Source organism: Perkinsus marinus (assembly GCF_000006405.1).
Source record: "Perkinsus marinus ATCC 50983 genomic scaffold scf_1104296970858, whole genome shotgun sequence".
NCBI lineage: Eukaryota > Perkinsozoa > Perkinsida > Perkinsidae > Perkinsus > Perkinsus marinus.
Genome location: NW_003202288.1, coordinates 277,697 through 298,340, shown reverse-complemented (window position 1 = coordinate 298,340; position 20,644 = coordinate 277,697). Strand labels below are relative to the sequence as shown.

The following is a 20,644-nucleotide window of genomic DNA, read 5'->3' as shown; positions in this document are numbered from 1 at the left end:
AGCACTTCGACCACATCACGATAAGGGAGGAGGTTCGACGCAAGTAGCTCCCCAGCGACCGAATGCCGATCTCCTTCAGCACGGGCTGAGACAAATGAAACTACTGCGAAGAAGGAGAGGATATAGGAGGAATTAAAATGAATTTACGCCGTATTAGAATTTCACTGCTTTAACGTGAAGTGGTGTAATACTCCATGTGAATTCAAGACGTGTATGTCGTCAATAACACTTTTTGTTGTCCACGAAATATATTTATCCCTAGTGTTTTTCGAGTGAAACTCCATCCTACGACTCAGTCGATACGTGACCCAATTTCACACACTTCGAAACCCCAACGTTTTTCATCAACAACATAAACGTCCGAGCATTCTCCATTTCGATACTATGATCATTCCACACAAGTATAGCATAAAATCCCATCACTGCATCTAAGCCTTGTTCACGTTATAGCATCAAACATTTCCTACTTGGCGTGAAATGCGATTTTCCCCAATTCGTCCGAAAGAAAAGGAATACTCTCCTCAGCTACACTTCTACTACCATTCCATGATTAACAAAAAATTGATTGAGAAAATTTCGTTTAACGCCGACGAGAAATTGAACCGGTGTGGGAAGATGTGCAAAGTGAGCAACTACATTAGTGAAAATTCTGAGGAAAATTCCTATTGGTTTCTGAGCACTTCTACCCGAATTCGTATGAAAACTCCTCTAATTAGCTCAGTTGAGGCGAGCGAACATATATTCCAACACTGAGTTGAACAACTCGCAAATATTCAAAACTTCCTCCCACATTACTTACATCATCCTGTGGGATGCAGCAGTTATCTACGAAGAATTTATAGCTACTTCTCGTAATTTGAAAATTTGGTAAAAGCAGTACTATTATGAACACACCAGTACCTACCCCAAGCGAAAGATTCAAAACAGGCCCAAATGCGGTCCATATCTTACTCATACATGCCAGCAGATGAGCAGTAGGAATATGTCGATCATCAGAAACCCGCCAGAAGTAGAGAACGACCGCCAGCTCAACTACAGCCGTTACTATGGCCGACCAAGAGGCTCGTTGGTAGTTGAAGAGATAACACAAAGCCACCAGCCTAAAGAGGAGGTTCATACAGTTGAGCGGAGCGATGTCGATTACTTTTCCCACCAGGGCGCTCCCCAGGAGTGGCTGATGAAGAAGTCAAGACGCTCGACTCGGACGGAATTCGAATAGCTTCTATGGAGGGAGTGGACAGTATGGTGACGTTGACGAAAGGGATTATCTAAAAATACCAAACCGAGATTCGAACCCGGGTCGCTAGCATGATAGCCCACATATCCATCTCATTAATCTATGCGCAGGCACTCCTCGTAATGTTAAAGACCAGGAGTCTCCCAGCTCGTCCATAGCTACAGCAATGGCGCCTCCAGCTGAGGTTACCACCATCCCTAACAAACCACCACCACCTCACAGATCGGCACCAACCCTGCTCCTTAGTACCGCCTTCCTCGACATCGTCTCCCTCCATCTTCTCTTCACATTGATCCTTAATCATAGACAAAATAGCATAAACTGCAACCGCCATACGGAAGGTCCCCGGATCGAATCCCACTGCCGTCACTTTTCTCCCCAACACAATCTAATGCCATCTCTTCGACACCTTCCTCAATATTCATGAATGGTCGTGAATGAGATCCAAGCCTCTATAAATCTTCTCAAAGAGTGGTATCAAAAATCGTACAATAAACGAAATAAATCATATAATAACAATTACAGAATTGATACGATGAACGGTGTATTAAATTCTACAATTTACAGCGGAGCGAAGCTCTCGATCAAAAACTTCAACGTGTCAAAAACTCAGGCTTTCAGGGCTCGTCACCACATCTCGATTCAACTGCATCAAACACCCAAAAAGGGAATCGCTGACGGAGATGAACAATCTGCTCGAATCCGGGCTGAAGCCCAAACCCGCTACGTTGCCAAATATGTCAACCACCTGATGCCAACTATGACCGCGCGCCACGAAATTACTCTACTACCTGCTCGCACGTAAAGTCCGACTGGGTGTCCACTACATGCACCAAATCAGCCGGCTCAGCAAAAGCCAGAAACCTAAGGCGATCAATCTTCAACGATGTTGTTGAATGCCCACAACCACATTTACTACTTCCCATCTCTAGAGAAATGGCAGGTCCTGACCGCCCCCAATACCGTACCCAACGACCGCAGTGGTTGCTCCTGCTTCAGATTGCGTATGTCCCATACACGACAAGTGCCGTCCTAAACGCGAACCCTCAATGAGGAGAGCTCCGTTGAATTTTCACTATCACACCTTAGTGGAGTTCCATCCGTTTCACGTGAAATGCGGTAAAACCACTATGGAGTGGTTTGTGAAATATATATTTTTTACTAGTATTTTTTTCATATCACGAGTGAATTGATTCGAAATAGATACTGGGAAACAGCAGAGAGAGTCTTCGTCTATCCTTGATGTAGACGCAACCCTCCCTCCCCCAACCACATCTGTGATTCCCTACCTGATTTCCAGTGGCCAATAGATTGCCATCTGGATGCCATGTAGAACAAAAGCCGTAGTCCAGATGGCCCTTCAACACCATCGCTCTCTGCAACTTAGACGAATTCCGACGGTCCGATATTATAACAGCCTTGTCGTCTCCCGAGGCGCACAACACGCGGGAGTCTCGAGGGTTCACAGAGACGTGATTCACCGACCAGGAGTACCTACAAACATACCAAAAACCATCCGAAATTGCTCGCTCTCAGACTCTAAAATTCTTCATCCTCTTCCATACACTAAGCACACCACTAGAGACGAGTCGACGATTCTCTTCATCATAGACTATATAAGTTCAAGCCTCCACCTTTACCAAGAACAAGACGCTCTAGTGCGATGTAGGGTGGTGCCCTTGGTAGTACGTGGCCTCAGAGACGACAGCTCCTCCTTGTGTGACGTCGATATCGCGCAGGACTCGGTCGTTGTTGGCAACTATCAGATGCAGGGGATCACAGCCCATCCTGTAGAACTCCTGACTATCGAGGAATTGGTTGTAAACCTGTGAAGGAATAAAATGCACCCACATAGATTCGAACCCGGTACCAACGCATAGCCAAACCACTACCATCCCCACCTACACTATTTGAGAACTTTCTCAACAAGTGTTCTTCAAAGATAGTGCCGTCCAGGTCCATCCTTGGGTACCTCCTCTCGCTACTTCCAACATGCTCCTCCTCCTCCTCTCCCAGTGGCGTCATGAATACATCATCAAAGCCATAACCTCCTTCCCCACAGCCGATCGAAGGTTCCCCATCCACCGAAGTACCACCAAATATCCGCCTAAGTCGACCACTGCTGTCACTATCACATCAATACTCTCACCGTTGGAGAGGCTTCTCATCCTTGGACACTTCCGGAGAAAAATACCCGTTAGTCGGGAGAATCAAAGAGTAGTTAGTAATGTTATTATTCGCGTCGCTCATACGCGCTCTCAGCACCTGCAAAAATTCGACCTAATCCGTATCTTCCACCAGACAACCTCGGATACTTCCTCCGACCAACTACCTCTCCAGCATCATGTGTTCTCGATACGATCACTGTCGAGTCGAATCCTCCCGAAACCGCAAAGCCCCGATTAACATCAATACTCGACAGAGTGTGAACCGGCTGGGAATGTATCGTCTCAGCGGCGCCCGTCAGAGTATCAAAACGATACAACGTAGAGTTACACACAACATAAACAACATCTAAGGAGGCAAACACCTCTCCGCTGTAGAGATGACTAGATATAGGATGCTTACTGTTGGCAGTCGGCACTGTGAGGTGACGTAGTTGGAAATGATCAACCGTGGGATTGAGTCTCCACACGGAGGGCTCACCACGGTAGCTTCGACAGAAACGATAATAACACAGGTCCACACGTTCCATCTGACAGTGGACCTGTTCCGTATCTTGTGCGCTCAACCTCAAGATACCTCCGTTATGGCATGCTTCCTCCTCTTCTCTAAAGCATCGTTCCATGTCACATTATTATAGTTTGAGAAATCTTGTACTCGACGCTCGCGATAGTCGAACCGATTTATCGCAAACCTACCCACACATTTGAATGTCGGACCTTCATCACTACTACTACTACTACTAATACCTCTCCCATGGTATACCCTGAGGGTCGGTAGCAGCCCTATTGCCTGGATGCCTCCTTAACGCCCATTGAACCTCGGCCCCAGTTATGTCTCTTTCAGGCGTCGAGGGCTGCGACAACAAAGGCCGCACAGATGACAATAAACTGCGACTTGACTGGATCGAACTCTCCTCAGTTATCCACAACCGGTGTCTAGAAGGCAGCAGAGGCAACTCCCGTCTGCCCACCGCTGCCGTTTCCGATTCCGCAGACCCAAAATCGCTATCGTAGGCCACATCGTCACTCGGGAAAGATTCACAACAGCTCAATTCGCTATCATCATCATCTTCCTCCTCTTCATCCCATCGTGGCTCCCACTCCTCAGCAGCATCACCATCCTTCAAAGCCATGCGCGTACCATCTTCTCCACAACTCTCACAGTGTTCATCTCCCCTTCGACATGAGTCTTCGCTAGCGTAGCCCCCCTCCTCCTTGGTGTCCGCCGTACCGACCCTCCTGATGACTCTGAGCCGTCGTCGAGGCGGCCGGGAACGGAAGAGCTTCCATGACGATGACGAGGAGGGTCGGTGAGGTTCGTTCTGGCGGCGTGGAGGCTCGCGAGGTACTACAACAGTTTGGGTAGGTTGACGGTTGTTGAAGACTCCATTTTGGACCATAACAGCATATACCACAATTATAACAAGTCGGAGCGGATCCGACAACAGATCACAAGAAGCTGAAAAGGCACCAACTGGACCTATTCTGAATCTTACACGTTCAACCTAAGATTCCCGAGAGACTCCCCAGCAGTAGAGACTGCGTCCCCCAGAGAGACGGGTTGCGTCCCTTCACAGCTCGTAATTTCATGACTCATTCGTCACTCACACTCAAAGTCCCGACAGTGCCGACGGAAGGGCACGTCAGTGCCGCTCAGAGAGGCCCATGCCGCGCGGCGAACCAAAAAAATCCCCAGTCGAGATATCGTCGCCGAACATTTAGCGCGCGCCCTAAAACTACTAAAGCCAAGAAATGGCAGGCTACACGATCAATGTTGACAATTCGTCAGCCTGAACTCTAAAGCGGAATGCTCCGCGCGCTTACTCTGAGGTATCCAAGGTTCGAGGTGGTAAGATTCAAAACAGGTCCCTTGGGGGCACATTTCTGTAAAATCGATTAAGTTCGATTCATCATCACTTCCCCTCGGTTCAGTTGTTATCTATTCATCAACTATGCCCAATTCAAGTGCATATAACTTCTTCTACTCGGCCCCTAAGGTAGAGCTCCACATCCACTTCGATGGTGCCTTCGACATTGACTTCCTCTACCAAATCGCCAAGCGTGACCTCGACCAGCTACCCGAGACCGTCCCCGCCCCTTGGAACGGCCCTAACGCTACTGTTACCGTCCGCTCTGCTATAGCGGCTTGCAAGTCCAAGGAGGACTTCGAGAAGATTACCTGCCTTGGTCCCGAGGCTGTTGTTGCTAAGCGACTTCAGAACGGCGGCCAGAAGGGTGCCGGTCTGGCTTGTATGCTCGACTGCTTCGCCGTCTTCACTCCTGTCGTACAAGGCAAGAGGGACGTTATCGAGAAGATGGCCTTTAAGGTCTGCGAACGTCAGTACCGTGAGAACGTCGTCTATACTGAACTCCGTTACAACCCGCATGTCCTCACTAAGGAGGGTTCCTCTCTATCCGACGCCCGAAGTGTCGTTGAGGCTGTTACTGCTGGTATCGAGCACGGCAAGGAGGTCTTTGGTATCGACATGAATCAGATCCTATGTTGTATGAATCTGATGCCTGAGGTCAGTGACGAGGTCGCCGATCTCGCTATTGAGTTCAAGTCCAAGGGTGTTGTCGCTATTGACGTCGCTGCTGGCGAGACGCACTTCGAGAATGAGGACCTCAAGAAAGCTCACGTAGCCGCCTGCTTGAAAGCTGAGAAGGCCGGTCTTCGTGTCACCGTCCACGGCGCTGAGGACGGCTCGTCGACGAACTTCTGTTGTGCTGTTCGAGAGTACCATGCAGAACGCGTCGGTCACGCCTACAAGATCGCTGCCGATCCTGCGATGTATAAGATGGCTCAGGAAACTCACACGCACATTGAGGCCTGTCCTACTTCTAGTATCTGCACGGAGGCCGTCTGTCTACCCCAAGTGCATCCAGAGAAGCCCATCCTGGACAGTTTAGACTGGAACAGGCATCCCATCAAGAAGTTCATTGAGGATGGTCTTAGTGTGAGCATCAGCACTGACGATCCTACTGTGTTTTTGACTCACATTACGGATGAGCTCACCATCCTGGCTGACCGCTTTGGGTTTGATGCCCATAAAGCCGGAATGCAGGTTACTATGAACGCCATTGATCGTTGCTGGGCGTCTGCTAAGGAGAAGTCCCGTTACCGTGATCTGACCGTCAACTACTACGAGGGGGAGGAATCTACCACTGAGGAGAATAGCGACTGAGTTACGTCTCATTCAGTACTTCCTTTGCAAGGTATCTCTGTTTATAGTTGTACAGAAAGCATTTTTCTTGACAGCAATTCATGCCCTGTGGAGTTGTGATGTCAATTTTGGCTTCAGTGATCCTCCAGGTAAACTAGGCATCTATACGTGTCCATGCAACTCTCAACAGAGTTAGTCAACTAGGTGTTGTGGAGAGAAGAGAAGACTTGCAGGTCTCCCCCATGGAGTCTCGGTCACAGGACAGGTTCCTGATCAACCATGCACACGGCTCTTTCCTGTTACCAAGTCCACTAGGAAAAAGTCAGTTCGTTATCAAGTTCTTTCTCTTAAAACATTTTAACTATTAAAGTACCCACGAGGGACCAATCTTGTTCGCTGACTCGAATCACTCCTGTAAGAATTTACCAGCCTATTGCGAGATTTTGATTGTCACAGTTGATGATATCCGCTTATGAGTTTTTCAAGTCCGCCCCGAAGGTGGAGCTTCACGTCCATTTGGATGCGGCCTTCGATACCCGTCTCCTGTACGAGATCGCTCAAAGAGACCTCGCGTCGCTCCCAGTTGAGGTATGCCCAATTCAGCTTTCTACGTTGGAGTTAATCTCAGTGAGGCTTTGCGAGTCGGATCGAAAGGATCAGCCGCTTCCTTGATGGAAGTGCCTATGAATTTCCCTATGGGACTGTCGATAGATGTCAGAGTTCGTGTGTGCATCGATCAGCATCCTGCTGCATCTGTCGAAGCTAATCGAACTGAAATCTCACACTATCTCATCGCCGACGTGTATAAATACAGTATATTAGCTGCCATTCGAGCTGATTCTTGTAGGAACCAGCACCATGGCGTGGCGGAAGTGTGCGCGTGAGAGAGCAGATCGCGGAGTGTGGGTGCTTCGATGAATTCTCTCGAATTGTGAAGATGAGGGCTGAGGACGTTGTTGCTGGGCAGCTCGATAGAGATAATAGTGGAAACCTCTGAACGGGCAACGCTCAGTTTTTCTATCCCGCTCTTCATTCTAGTCGGTAGAATGCGTTTTCAATTTGGGACTTGGAATCGTATTTAAGGTATCGCTTTTCTTGGGACTGATCTTTCGATAATTTGCGGGGGATCCCAGGTTCGATGCCTGGCCACTGCTTCATCTGTAGGGTGCCGCGGTGCTGGCCTGGCGTGTATGCTCGACTGCTTTGGGGTTTTTCTACCGATTGTCAGAGGGAAGAAGGATGTCTTAGAGGAGATGTCGTACCGATTCTGTCGAGATCAAGCGGGACAGAATATCGTGTATACGGAAGTCAGGTATTACCAAACGGGTATGTTGAAGATCTTAGCTCGCGTCTTCTTATTATCTTACTCCACATGTACGTGTGGTGGCAGAAATTCCTAGGATTGGATTTTTTGCGCTGAGCATTCTGGCTAGCTAAGGTACAATCCGCACATCTTGAGTGAAGAAGGGTCAACTCTGCCGAATCCGAGGAGCGTTATAGAAGCCGTCGGTAGGCAAGGAGCCTCTCGAGTGTGCAACTGAGCGGTCGAGTTGTACATCGGGATCGTCTTGGAGGAAAACGTTTCGTGTCTTTCAGCCAGGGTTTGCCCTTTGGGCGGGCAAGCGTCAAAATTTCGCGGAAAGGAAATTTTATCACGGAAAATTTCGGAAACGGTGGAAATGGAAATTTCCGTGTAAATCTCGCACGCCATGCGGGCGCGCGAGACATGCGATCAGCCAGGTATGCCCACCGGACCCAACGTATGCCACTTCCGGGCCCAACGTATGTCATGCCAAATAGGGTGGTTTGAACCAGAGAAATCGCGGCCCTTCGGCCCGCTATAGTAGCCATGTCATCTTAGGGTGTTATACGAGTCTGGCCGAGGCTGGCCGAGTTCTGCTTCAGTTTGTATCCTAGGTAACTGAGTCTACTGTTCTGGGTCGAACGTGAGCAAAAGCTTGAGCTCTTAGAGGGGAAATGAGATATTTTATCTCGTTTTTCATCCACCATAATCATTCTGAATTACGGGAGAAAGTGATCAGCTAACGTGTGAATGCGAAGATTACCGCCGAAGATGTACTCGATAGAACGCAAGATATGGTGGACTTAGTCCACTGGACTACAGCCAAATAGGTCGATAGCGCCAACCGTGAAAATAACTGGAGCTACGCCGACACTATTCGACTCTCGAGAGAGAGAACGCAAGATTGCAAGATAGTTGGAGAATCGCTAACTCTTGAGAGGCTCACGCGCACGCCCACCTGATCGATATCTGAGGGTAACCGCAAGATGTATTCATAGTGACCAGTAGACACCTGCGAACGCCTTCACTAGCTTTATTCGGCCATTATGAATGAATCTGAGCTACATCTCTCCTCTCTACTACCCTGGGCACGATTTTTTGGGCATTTTTAGCAAATTTCCAAGAATTTCCAGCCTCAACGGAAATTTCTGAAATTTTCTCGAAAATTTCCTTCGGAAATTTCCGCCCGTGCCCAAAGGGCAAACCCTGCTTTCAGCGGCCGGTTTGAGACGGGGTATGGACGAGTTCGGCATCAATGTGAAGCAGATATTGTGCTGTATGAACAGGAATCCTGAGATGAGCGCAGACATCGCTGACCTCGCAATAGAGTAGTAACGACTTGCTTCAAATCAGTCGGATTATCTGTCTTAGATTCAAAAGCTCGGGAGTAGTGGGGATCGATGTAGCATCGGGTGAGCTGCACTTCAACAGAGCGGATCTTCGAGAAGCCCACATAAAAGCGTGTAGAGTTTGCTGACTTCGATTGCAGTGTGTGAAGTCTCTCAGGTCGACGAGCAAAAGCGGCAGGTCTCCATGTGACGATTCATGCAGCTGAGGATGGACCCGGGAGGAACTTCTGCTGTGCTGTGACTGAGTGGATGGCAGTGGGCGTCAATGCATAGTTGTACAGGCTTTCTCGCAGATACTTAGCAGAAAGGATCGGCCATGGGTATCGAATACACGACCAACCGCATGTCGATGAGAAGTTGTATCAACAGGCCAAAGACTCAGGCGCGCACATTGAGGCCTGTCCTACTTCTAGTATCTGCACGGAGGCCGTCTGTCTACCCCAAGTGCATCCAGAGAAGCCAATTCTAGACAGTTTAGACTGGAACAGGCATCCCATCAAGAAGTTCATTGAGGATGGTCTTAGTGTCAGCATCAGCACTGATGGCGGTCCGGTCTTCTCCACCGATCTCACGAGAGAACTGTCCATCTTGGTGGACCGTTTCCATTTTGATGCCCACAAAGTTGGAAGTATGGTTACGATCGCCGCCATCGACCATTGTTGGGCTGACGATGAGGAAAAGGAGCGGTATCGGAAATTGGTATATGCTTACTATGACGTTTGACAAGTGGGTTTCGCTGTTCTGCAGTCTCTTCGTTTCATCCAAGTCAATCAGGATACAAACCAACGCTGGGATCATCGTCTTCTCGTTCACAAGCTATCATGATGGACGGATAACCACTTTGAAATGAGCAAGGTCATTGCTGCAATGTCGTTACAGTAGAAACCCGTTTTCATGCGCTCACCTCACCTTGGGTGAGAGGGCTGTCACTAGTCTGGACGCGGTGTTTCGAACGAGAGAAATCGTTGCCTCGTCCTTGCCAGGACTCCTTGAGGGCTGTTTCCATTTACATGGGTGATGTCCCCGCCACCTAGCAATGTTGTCTCCAGTTGTAATACGACCGGTCATCAATACGTTCAATAAAACCGTTGTATGGAACGCATTGATCACGAGATGGATCTCTGAGAGGTATGCGGTGATCTCTGAGGTGAAGAGAAGAAAGATGGAAGTAAATTGGCAGTGCAGCTCCATAACGGACATGGATAAGAGGTCTCGCCTCCTGGCTGACAGCCAGTGACTGTCCGTGAATTCGTTCATCTCATGAGACGCGACAGAGAGTGCATAGACAGTTAGACGAGGACCCGGTCGTATGGAGCGCCATAGGCGGCTGCCTGTCGGAGTGAGGAGTTGTTATCAGTAATAGCGGCAACCATCGGCTCCATGATAATGCTCCAAGCCTCGACCGAGTCGGAGCCGAGGCATGCCCGCTCGTCATGAACGCCAGACGAACTGGCAAAGGGTGAATTACAAAATCCAAGGAAGAACGACAAAATCCAAGGAAGAACGACAAAATCCAAGGCAGAACGACAAAATTCAAGGAGGTTTGTCGCTCGCTCTCAGAAGTTCGGGTTTCTGGTTGCCTTTGGTTGCAGCTTTCACTCGTATAACAGCTCGGGTTTCTGGTTGCTTTGAGAATAGCTTTCATCTGTATAACAGTTCGGGTTTCGGGTGGGGTTTCGGGTTTACCCCTAAACTTGTCTTTCTTGGATTTTGTCGTTCTTCCTCGGGTTTTGTATATCACCCAACTTGCAAATCACGTCGGGGATCTCGGATACTATCCGACGCGCGATCCATGCGATCCATGCGGTCGCGCCGCGATTATCGCGGCGGGCGTGTTCGTTTACTTCATTATAAGCCCCTTCCGCAGGTTTATTCCAATGGAGCATTCTCGGAATGAACCTGTTCATTTCCCGTTGTAGTTTCACGGAAACTCGCGACTGCTATGGTGAAGAAGCATCTGATTCTATCATCACCGACACCCTGTCGGAAACAGGTTGGCCTGACGAGGACCGGAGTAAACATGAGAGGAGCAACACATCTAGGCTGGCATGAATGCCATTGGAACGCTTGTAAATCTCTGAGTAATTGATGTATCATCAAAGACATGAGGTTACCGTGAATTGACATATTTTGATCGCTAATGATGACAATCTCGAAATGGATTAGGAATAAGCTAGGGGAGGCTGTAGAGCTGCTCTCTCCAGCAATTCTAACTTCCATCGCAAACTTGTCACCATAGAGCAATTCACACAATTCATAATCGGTCATGGAAGAATGCATTTCTAAGATCAGAATAATTGATGGTGGTAAGTAACTTACTAAGGGACTGCTATTGACGTCATATATCGACGTCAGAGCCGCCGTACCTCGTCTAGAGTGCTGAATAACTTAGAACATCGAGGAGCAACTTGCGCATCCCTTCTCACCACAACGAATGCGGTTCGAGCTCAGCAATGATTTTCGGGATACACAATCCGAGAGAAGACTTCTTCAGGACTCCTGAATAAGCCTGAATCAGGAGAATGAGTTAAAACCCATCAGATTCATTGAGTAAGCTTGCAAACCACCCGTGATTTTTGGGAGCTTCGTCGTTTATGAACTGTACCAAATCCAGCGAGTGATATTCTAAACTAGATGTAGAATTCATCCCTCCCTCTTGTGTATACATCTCCGATCCATACATCATTTTGTTGAACTCCGTCCCCGACGGGCTGCACCGATTCGAGAAAAGGATCGTCTTAATCCAAGGTGAAACTTCCATCTGTTTTTTCGTCAGTTCTCTCCAATGTGAGTGAGGACTTGAGGCCCTCAGCAGAGCCCGTCGCAACCCATCCATTACCGTCGGTAATGGATGGGTTGCGACGGGCTCCTCATCGGTAGTTTACCGATGGGGAAGCCTCGAGTGTCAAAGTATGTCGTTGGTGAATGTTAGGATTAGATAACTCAACAAGAGTTATAAACAAGTGGTTCTTAACTAATGATCAATACAGTAATCATAGAGTATACGCTAGGCTAGCAAGAGAGACTAGTATCACAAGAATCTTAAATTACAGGAGACACTTGTGTACAATATTTCCTCACATCTCCCCCTGGTTGCTACCCGCAACCAAAGTTAATAAACTAATCAAAAAGCTTGGACTTCGGACGTCCCATAATAAACTCTTAGATTGGCACGATGTTCATCTCGTTCAACGCCAAATTTATCAACGATAGTAACACGAGCATTATCGTTGTGAACAATTAAAACTTTCCACGGTCCTCTCCAACCATCAGTCATCTTAACAAGCACCTTTTGACCTATAGATAGAGCTCGGGGTGGCCTCTGATCTCCTACCGATTGTTCTCGATCATCTCTAACTTGACCAATCCAATCACGCTGCAATAACACACCTTCCTCTTTAGACTTCAGCTCATCCAAGGTAGGCAACTCTTGCTCAGCATCATCGACATTCGAATCGGAACTAACAGGGGGAACCACAGATCCCAGATACATAGACCGATTAAACATAATGTCAAATGGTGTAATACCAAGATCAGGTAAGATAACACTATTCATCCTCTTGGTAGCACTAGCCAATTTAGTACTCCATGAGCGAGACTTAGACAATCCATAACCTCGTAAACACACCTTCAATTCTTGTACTCGTCGTTCAACCAAACCATTACACCACGGAGCTCGAGGAACTATCAATCGAACATGTATTCCCAAAGCTTGTAGACTGGACTGCGTCATCCGCGATGCAAAGCAAGTTCCTCGATCACATCGTAAAACACGCATACTACCAAAAGTACCACAAATCTCGGTAATAGCTCTTATAACCTCTCTGCTCGTGGCTGATCGAAGGGGACGTAACAAACAGAAACGAGAGAAGTGATCATATAATATCAGACAATAAATACAATTAAAGCTGTCTGCCGTAAATGGACCCGCAAGATCTGCTGACACAGTCTCCCAAGGGGATCTCACCGAGTGATCTAGGCAATTGCCCTTCCATACGTGCATAGATCCCTTGATAACAGCTGAAATACAGTGGTCACATAGCATACAAACACGTTTAGTATCAGTTCGAATGCCTTTCCACCACCAAAAACGCCGTAAATGCCAGAGAGTCATTGGTGCTGAAAGATGACCAACCTCCTCATGACACTTCACAATAATAGAATCAGTCTTCTCCCGATCATCCCAGGGGTGTACAAGTACTGATCGACCTTCAGTATAAGGAGTACCAACAGTCATTGTCACTCGGGTAAGAACCTCTCGGCCATTTCGTTGTTCTAGGACTCGATATGAAACTCCCCGTGCATACATTAAATCAATTAATCGCCTCATAAAGGATTCCAGAGCACTTGGACCCACCGCGAGTCCAAATATCAGCCTTCGGCTGATATACTCAGTACCACTCAAAGAAAGTCGTAGCTTCAAATCCGCATCTAGATGGATGCGGTAGAACGCACGATTTACATCAAGGTATCCAATGGCAATCTCACTCATTGGATAACCATCCAGTAACAGCTTATTAACAGCCAACTGCATCTCTGTGAGCAACACTGTAGTATCAGACCCTAGATACGAAGCTTGGGGGAGGAGGTTATTCCACCCCCTCGCATCGCATACGGGTCTAAGCTTCGTCGACTTCAGTAAAGATTGCTGAAGCGGAAAAACTATGATACTAGGATCAGTGGAAGGGGTAGAGCCAGCAGCATCAGGTGGTGGAGAGCGTTCCCACCAACGATGCGCAAGATAGTTGGCTACCTCCTTCTCCAATAGATCCCTCTGACTCTCACTTAATCGAGCAATCATGGCTTTACCATAGTCTGCTTGAACACCACCAATATGGGACTTCAAAGGAGGCCATCTGATTTCACAAACATACTCCTGTTCGCCCGGCAAGTCGAGGATGTCAGTCTCCTTGGCATGCCTTACCCGATAATCATATTCTGGTGCTGCCGGTATCGGCCGCCAGTCGAACTCCATTTCCTCACAACTCGGAGAAGCGAAAGAACGTACAACAGCAGTGTCAAGCGGACTCGTAAGTGGATCATCACTAGTATCACCTAGGAGAGGGGCCGCTTCTTCCAAGGAAAGAGCACAACATACACCACTCACTCTACGAACCGCAATCTCCTTGGAGTCAGCATGTACGTTGGCAATGATTCCAGGTTCGGTAACATCAAGGCTCTCTTCCTTCGGTAGACTCTTCACCCGAGTAGTAATACACAGTCCCTTGGTCGAGTCACCTATATCAATTGTGACTCCGACACGTCCCAACAGACGTAGACCCCAAATAATACCCGGTTGCAGTTCCCTAATAACATAGAATTCATGTGTGATGACCCGATCACAGAAAATGAGGTCAAGCTTCACTATGCCTTCGACCTCCTCAGTAGTGCCATTAGCTAGTAAAGCCGTAGCATGGCACGGTATCAGTGGTGCAACTCCAGGGCAATGCTCACGAATCTGATCATATACAGTCCTCGATAACAGGGCATCGGTAGCACCAGTATCCACCAAGCCCCTCAATACAATTTTCCCACCATAAGTCGCAGTCAATATTCCACCATCCAATTTGTCACCATCACCCCACGCACGAATGACAACACTGCGTGATGGAAGAATAACAGTCTCACCTTGATCAACACTCTGAACTGTCGCCTCTGTCGACCCAACCGTCCTCACTGCCTCCGCTCTAGAATCGGTCTTGGCAGTAGTGGTAATAGTAGGGGCGGACTTTGGACATTCAGATGCCGAATGACCAACACTGAGACAATTCCAGCATCTCCTCAGCGGACATTGCTTCGTTAAATGGTCACCTTTACCACACGTGAAGCATTTCTTGAAGCCATGTTGGCCAGATTTCCGTTGGGGTTGATGTCCGGAACTCTGCTTCGCTGGAGCACTTGGTAACTGTGAAGCATCTTGACGGGCATTGAAGTCCATAGCTCGTACAGTCGCCACCTGTTGCACCTCCGGCGTTGTAGTATTCCGTGACTTTTCAGGGACTTTCGGTGAAGAGGCAGACGTGCTAGGAGACAAGCGTTGAGCAATCATAATAACTTGTCGAACGCACTCAATCCACGACTCACATGTAATAGAAGCAGCTTGAGACGATACAGCCACTGACGACATACCACGGCGGCTCAACATCATAAAGTAAGAGTCGCTGTGTAATTGCATTGCACCACTCGCTTGACACTGAGAGCGGAAACGTGTAACTCTTCCAAGAAAACTTGAAAGATTCTCACTACTTCCCTGCTTCAAGTCAATCATAGTATCAAGCAATTGTTCTTGCTCCAACTGACCTCCACAAACCTTCGAGTTGGAAACTTTACTGAGAAGCGGATTGAAGCGTGCTATAACTTTGGTTGTTGGCTCTCCGTCTGATTCAGATTTTGCCATGAAGGCCATCAATGCTTTTATGCTATACTCCTCGATCGTCTTCCCTGCCTTGCTTGATAAGCTTACTGAGGCAGCTATCCCGATAGAGGCATCTGAAGATGTTAAGCGAGCCTACCGTCTTGGGAAGTTTGTTGCAATAAGGCAGATCAATGATGCAGCAGAATATAGCATCTTTGTGACCGGTTTTGGCGATAGACTCCGGGCAAGTCGCTTTCGTTTTCCTCCTCCTTCTGCACCGGTTGCTCCTGTGGATGGTTCTTTCCATTCTGTTGAACAGGTTGAGCGGGATGCTCCTGCCACCACTTCTTATGATGCCCTGTTGTTACCTTCTGCGGAACCGAGTCAATCTTTCCGTTATAAGAAGATGATGTCAGAATCTGACTTGGCTGCTATTCTGAGAGCAGTGGAAAAGGTACCATTAACAAAAACACCATTTACTGGATTCGGTGATGATCGTTCTTTGTCGGCTTTTAAGGTTGAGGTAACTGAGACTGTTCGTAGACGACATTGGTCGGCCGTTCACGAGTTCCACTATTTGAGCCGTGCATTGGAAAGCTCATTATGGTTACTAGTAACGGTGCAGTTGTTTAATGACCTTGATCCACATTGCTATGTAACGGCCCTTAAACAGGTCAGGCAGAATAGAGACCAAAGGACCTATCGATATTCTCAACAATTGGCCGAGTTTTGCCACTACCTTCTACGGTCGCCTGGACCTGAGCGATGCCTTCTACAGCATCTCCATTCCCGAGCGCGTTCGGTCTCTATTCTGTTTCCGTACTACATGCACTGTCATGGACGACACTGGCAATCTTAATTCTCTTGGCGACTCCTTTCTCTGGCGACTGTGTAGACTTCCTCAGGGTTGGACCTACTCTCCTCTCATTTTTACCCGTGCCTTATCTCATCTCCTATCCTTATTCAGGGCACAGTGTAAATTACGAGTCCACATCGACCACTACCAAGACGACCTTTTACTTGGTGCCGCCGATGAGAAGACTCTCATCCAATGCATTGAGGACCTCTCCGACTTCCTCGAAGGCTATGGTTTCGTCGTGAACCGCCAGAAATCAACCTATGCTACTAAGTCATTACGTTTTTGTGGATATGTGCTCGACGGTCCTACGTACAAATCAGAAGGTTCTCAACAAGAACTCGTCAAGGGACTTGCGGAGTCAGCATTACATGAATTCTTCCACTACAAGCGTAACATTCCCCTTCGCCAACTCAAGTGGTTGAGATCGTGGGCGGGGAAATTCCAATATTATCGTGGATGGTTGGCTCCGGAAGGCGTATCTAATTTGAAGCTATTTTTCGCTCGCATCAAAGCTCTACAAGCGGAAGGCGCACGACCCATCACTGACGACGAATCGCTCTGCACGGCTTTCACGCGCCTTACTGAAATGGTCTTCGGTGGACGACTACCCGCGCTACATTTTGGTCTTGGCGGCTCCAGCACGACTGGGGTTCTACTTGTAGTTGATGCCAATGCTACTGGCTGGTGCGGTGTGTGTTTCCGTATTGAATCTACCCGCTATGATTCCTCGACTTATTCGGATACGGCTGATGACCAAGGAGACCAATTATTCCACGAGGCTACTTCTGAGATTGTGCTAGCTCTACGAGCCCTGCCTCACCCAGGTTTCTCCGACAACAACTGCCTTCGTCTCTTACCTCTCAAAATTATGGCTGGATCCTGGTCCGACACCTCTTCGCGTCAAAGTTCCACTTGGAGAGAACGTGCCTCTCAACTTCTATGCCTAGAGGAAGCGCGAGCATATCTCAGGTTCCCTACCATCATCGTATCCGATAACGCCAACTCTGGCCGACACTGGAGCAGCATCGATTCCGACTTTGGTGGGAAATGGATGCGCCTTATTGAACTCTATCATAGATCGGTACACTATCTTGTCTGGTGTCGACGCTCAGGACTACCACAACTCGCTGACCATTTTGCACGTTTACTATGCGAAGGTCCTGCACTAGTAGCCACAAACAATACAGTTGGATATGACCTGCGACTTGACATTCATGATACCCTCCCGGTCCCAACAGACGACGACTCTTCTACAACTTCCGACCACAGCCACGATGAGTCTGACCATGAGTCTTCCCCTGACAACTTCAACCTGTTGGACACACAGGGTACCGAGTCTATCATCGCCTTCCTCCAGAAAGTCTCTCCCGATATCCTCGCTGAGCTATCGGATGCGCAAAAGCAGGATACTGTATCTTCTTATCTACACCTACCGATCGCCAATGTCATCAACTTCATCGAGCATGGGTCGCAACTACAGCCCTCCTGTATACTACTACAACGATTGGCCCCCCGTTTTTGCATAATCAATGACCTACTGTGGTTCCAATCAGCCAATTCCCTCAAGCTCTATATACCGTCCTACTCGAGTGTGCTTCTAAAAACCGCTACACAATCCGCTGAAGCTCCTTCGTTCAGGTCATGGCTATTCAACAAATACCACGATACGCTGGCCGGTTGCCACCGTGGAGGCTTTAGACTAGCTGTTACCCTAGCTCGCAACTTCTGGTGGCCCACCATTCTGCGAGATGCAGCTCACTATGCTCGGACCTGCCTACGCTGCCAAATTGGAAAAGTGGTCCTACAGCCCCACACCGGAGACCTATCCTCCACGATGCTGCGAGCCTCACGACCTATGGAAGGACTTGTCATCGATTTCTGCGGCCCGTTTCCAGTCCGTGGCGACGACTCGACCGGATGTGACTACTGCCTTGTTGTCATCGACATTTTTACTCGGTGGATGTTCCTCTGCCCTACGGTCGGTAACTCTTCTGCTGCCGCTGTCGGTGCCTTATGGAATCATGTTGTCATTATACATGGAGCGCCTGACTTCGTGCACTCTGATCGCGGGTCCCACTTCACGAGCTCCGTGATTTCCCACTTCGAGAGCCGATTTGGGATCTGCCACACTTACCCGGCAAGCAAAAACCCGCGAGTACAGGGAGCAGCAGAACGAGCAGTTCGAGAACTTAAAACGTCTCTACGCCTGCTCCAGCCTTACCTCCTGGCAAGAGAAGACTGGAAAGATGCTCTACCAGTGGTTAGTTTCGTCCACAACACATCTCCTCCACCCTACATCCCTGCCTACTACGACTTGACCCCCTATGAACTACTCTTTGGTCGGTCTGCTCCCGATATATATATTGGCAACAGGCACGGAGCTTCTTTCGGTCACATCGACTCCCCCCACGCCTACCTCGATGACCTCCAACGACGTTTACAAGATGCCCACGATCTTTGGTCTGTCACTCGTGACATAGAGCTCACAAAGCGGAATGATCGCTATCGAGTCGGCTCATTACAACGTTCCTATGATCCTGGAGATAAAGTGTTACGTGTCGTCCCAATAGAACGGCCAGGAGGGCACTCTACCGAGGTTACAGGCCCCTACGAGATCATTGGTCCTGCCGGGCAAAATCATTACAAAGTCCGTGGCACGACGGACCGCCTACCTGTCCATCAACTACGTCCTCTAACTCTAGATCCTATTATACGTCGTGGCCTACAGCAAGACAGCTCGATCAATAGAGCTAGCAGCGTCCTATATGAGCAGAAGCTACTGACTGTCGCAAAAGACCACCTGACTGCTGGTGACCTCATAATCCACGAGATCGAGTCCTTCGACCTTGAGCACTTCGATGACTGTGCTACCGTCATCTCCAACAACCTCTCCAAGGCCGAACTTGAGATTCGTATTATGGAGGTTGACGATACAGGACGGTGGTCCTTAACAAATTCTACTCAAGTCCTATCTTACCACTCCATCGTTGCCACTGGCTTCGCTCTCACCAAGCAAAACCGTACCCCGTTCGCATACTAAAGATGCTCTCTTTAGCCAGTGCCAACGAGGGGGAGGGGTGATGATGAGGAACAGTGACCGATGATCGACGATTATCATACTTTTCCCCACAATTGTCATTCAACATCCTTTCGTCTTATCGCTCGCCCTACTCGTGTCCCGTGACAACACGCGTGACGTGACGCGTGACGTGACGCGAGGGGTTTGAGCTATCCATCCGTTTTTTCCCATTCGTATTCGATAGCAATAATCTGCTTATCCCACAACGGCTTTGAAGATGAGTTCAACTGGAACTACAACAGTATGTATCAGTCGGTATCCAGCAATGTTGCTGATCCAGCATCACTTATATTGCTAGCTCCAAGGACCATTGCAGATCAGTTTGCTAATGGGGCTCAGCGTCATGCCAATTCTGACTGCAATGGAAAGGTTGCTGTGTCTGAGACTCTCAGACTGAGAGCATGGAAAACGATCAATAAATCTACTCCAGTGGGAGATATAGCCGATACTTTTGCTGGTTTTACCAGAGGATGCCGTGAGGAGTCCTTCAAGCACAGAGGAAGATTTCGTTTTGCTCATTAATGATCTACACGATGAAGCCGCTGTATGCTCTGACCCATATAACCCTTATTTGGGTATGCAAAAGATCGCTACGGCAACTATGACTGACCGTTCTTTCGACCCTATACGGGCCTCTGAACAAATCTCAGATGTGGTTTTTAGTATAGCGGATAGCAGCATCCCCGCAATCGGATCTCAACCAAGCCCGGCCGGGGATTCTCAAGAATTTGACTTCTTGGGGGGCATAGGTGACCTTTCCGAAGCCTAAATTCTTGAAATTCGAATTCATGCAGCCTCTGATGGTATCGCTAGACTTGAGAAAGTACAGAAGGTGCTATTATCTCAGGATATCGACCTGATGAAAAAATTGCTTGGAAATTCAAGGTTTGAATCATGAAGGAAGATCTCACACCTGGGTTCTCCCACCCTGCAATGAACTTTTGTTGACCGGTAAGACGATCACTTTGAGCAACTGGTCGCGGCACAAACTCGAAACTATGGATAAAATGGGCCACTCAGTCTTCAGTACTTGAGAATGCTGGCTCTCAATACCGCACGACTAGCCTCCCTTTCCGAAGGTATTGCTTGAGAGAGCTCGGGCAACAACTGCTGCTCGAAGAAGGCGGATACAT

The 20,644-nt window shown here is 48.4% G+C and overlaps 6 protein-coding genes across 6 annotated transcripts; 4 read left to right on the top strand and 2 right to left on the bottom strand.

Annotated features, from left to right (window-relative positions):
* Nucleotides 1–1,838: 1,838 nt before the first annotated feature.
* Nucleotides 1,839–4,535, bottom strand: Pmar_PMAR024556 (hypothetical protein; the record flags this gene model as incomplete). The annotated part of the gene is made up of 12 exons (XM_002767315.1): nucleotides 1,839–1,985; nucleotides 2,029–2,101; nucleotides 2,157–2,269; nucleotides 2,527–2,731; nucleotides 2,927–3,063; nucleotides 3,143–3,344; nucleotides 3,387–3,502; nucleotides 3,570–3,751; nucleotides 3,806–3,932; nucleotides 3,980–4,094; nucleotides 4,150–4,256; nucleotides 4,374–4,535. 12 exons carry the CDS (start codon nucleotides 4,533–4,535, stop codon nucleotides 1,839–1,841), a joined length of 1,686 nt encoding a protein of 561 aa, XP_002767361.1.
* Nucleotides 4,536–5,354: 819 nt separating this feature from the next.
* Nucleotides 5,355–6,587, top strand: Pmar_PMAR024555 (Adenosine deaminase, putative; the record flags this gene model as incomplete). Its single annotated transcript, XM_002767314.1, has 1 exon — nucleotides 5,355–6,587. One exon carries the CDS (start codon nucleotides 5,355–5,357, stop codon nucleotides 6,585–6,587), a length of 1,233 nt encoding a protein of 410 aa, XP_002767360.1.
* A 438-nt stretch (nucleotides 6,588–7,025) lies between these two features.
* Pmar_PMAR024554 (hypothetical protein) lies at nucleotides 7,026–7,563 on the top strand (the record flags this gene model as incomplete). Its single annotated transcript, XM_002767313.1, has 2 exons — nucleotides 7,026–7,154; nucleotides 7,414–7,563. The coding sequence occupies 2 exons, from the start codon at nucleotides 7,026–7,028 to the stop codon at nucleotides 7,561–7,563; spliced, it is 279 nt and encodes a 92-aa protein (XP_002767359.1).
* Nucleotides 7,564–9,105: 1,542 nt separating this feature from the next.
* Nucleotides 9,106–9,941, top strand: Pmar_PMAR024553 (adenosine deaminase, putative; the record flags this gene model as incomplete). Its single annotated transcript, XM_002767312.1, has 4 exons — nucleotides 9,106–9,197; nucleotides 9,241–9,332; nucleotides 9,376–9,463; nucleotides 9,512–9,941. 4 exons carry the CDS (start codon nucleotides 9,106–9,108, stop codon nucleotides 9,939–9,941), a joined length of 702 nt encoding a protein of 233 aa, XP_002767358.1.
* Nucleotides 9,942–13,837: 3,896 nt separating this feature from the next.
* On the bottom strand, nucleotides 13,838–15,267 carry Pmar_PMAR024552 (hypothetical protein; the record flags this gene model as incomplete). The annotated part of the gene is made up of 2 exons (XM_002767311.1): nucleotides 13,838–13,866; nucleotides 13,890–15,267. The coding sequence occupies 2 exons, from the start codon at nucleotides 15,265–15,267 to the stop codon at nucleotides 13,838–13,840; spliced, it is 1,407 nt and encodes a 468-aa protein (XP_002767357.1).
* A 2,999-nt stretch (nucleotides 15,268–18,266) lies between these two features.
* Pmar_PMAR024551 (retrovirus polyprotein, putative) lies at nucleotides 18,267–19,472 on the top strand (the record flags this gene model as incomplete). The annotated part of the gene is made up of 1 exon (XM_002767310.1): nucleotides 18,267–19,472. One exon carries the CDS (start codon nucleotides 18,267–18,269, stop codon nucleotides 19,470–19,472), a length of 1,206 nt encoding a protein of 401 aa, XP_002767356.1.
* Nucleotides 19,473–20,644: the final 1,172 nt, after the last annotated feature.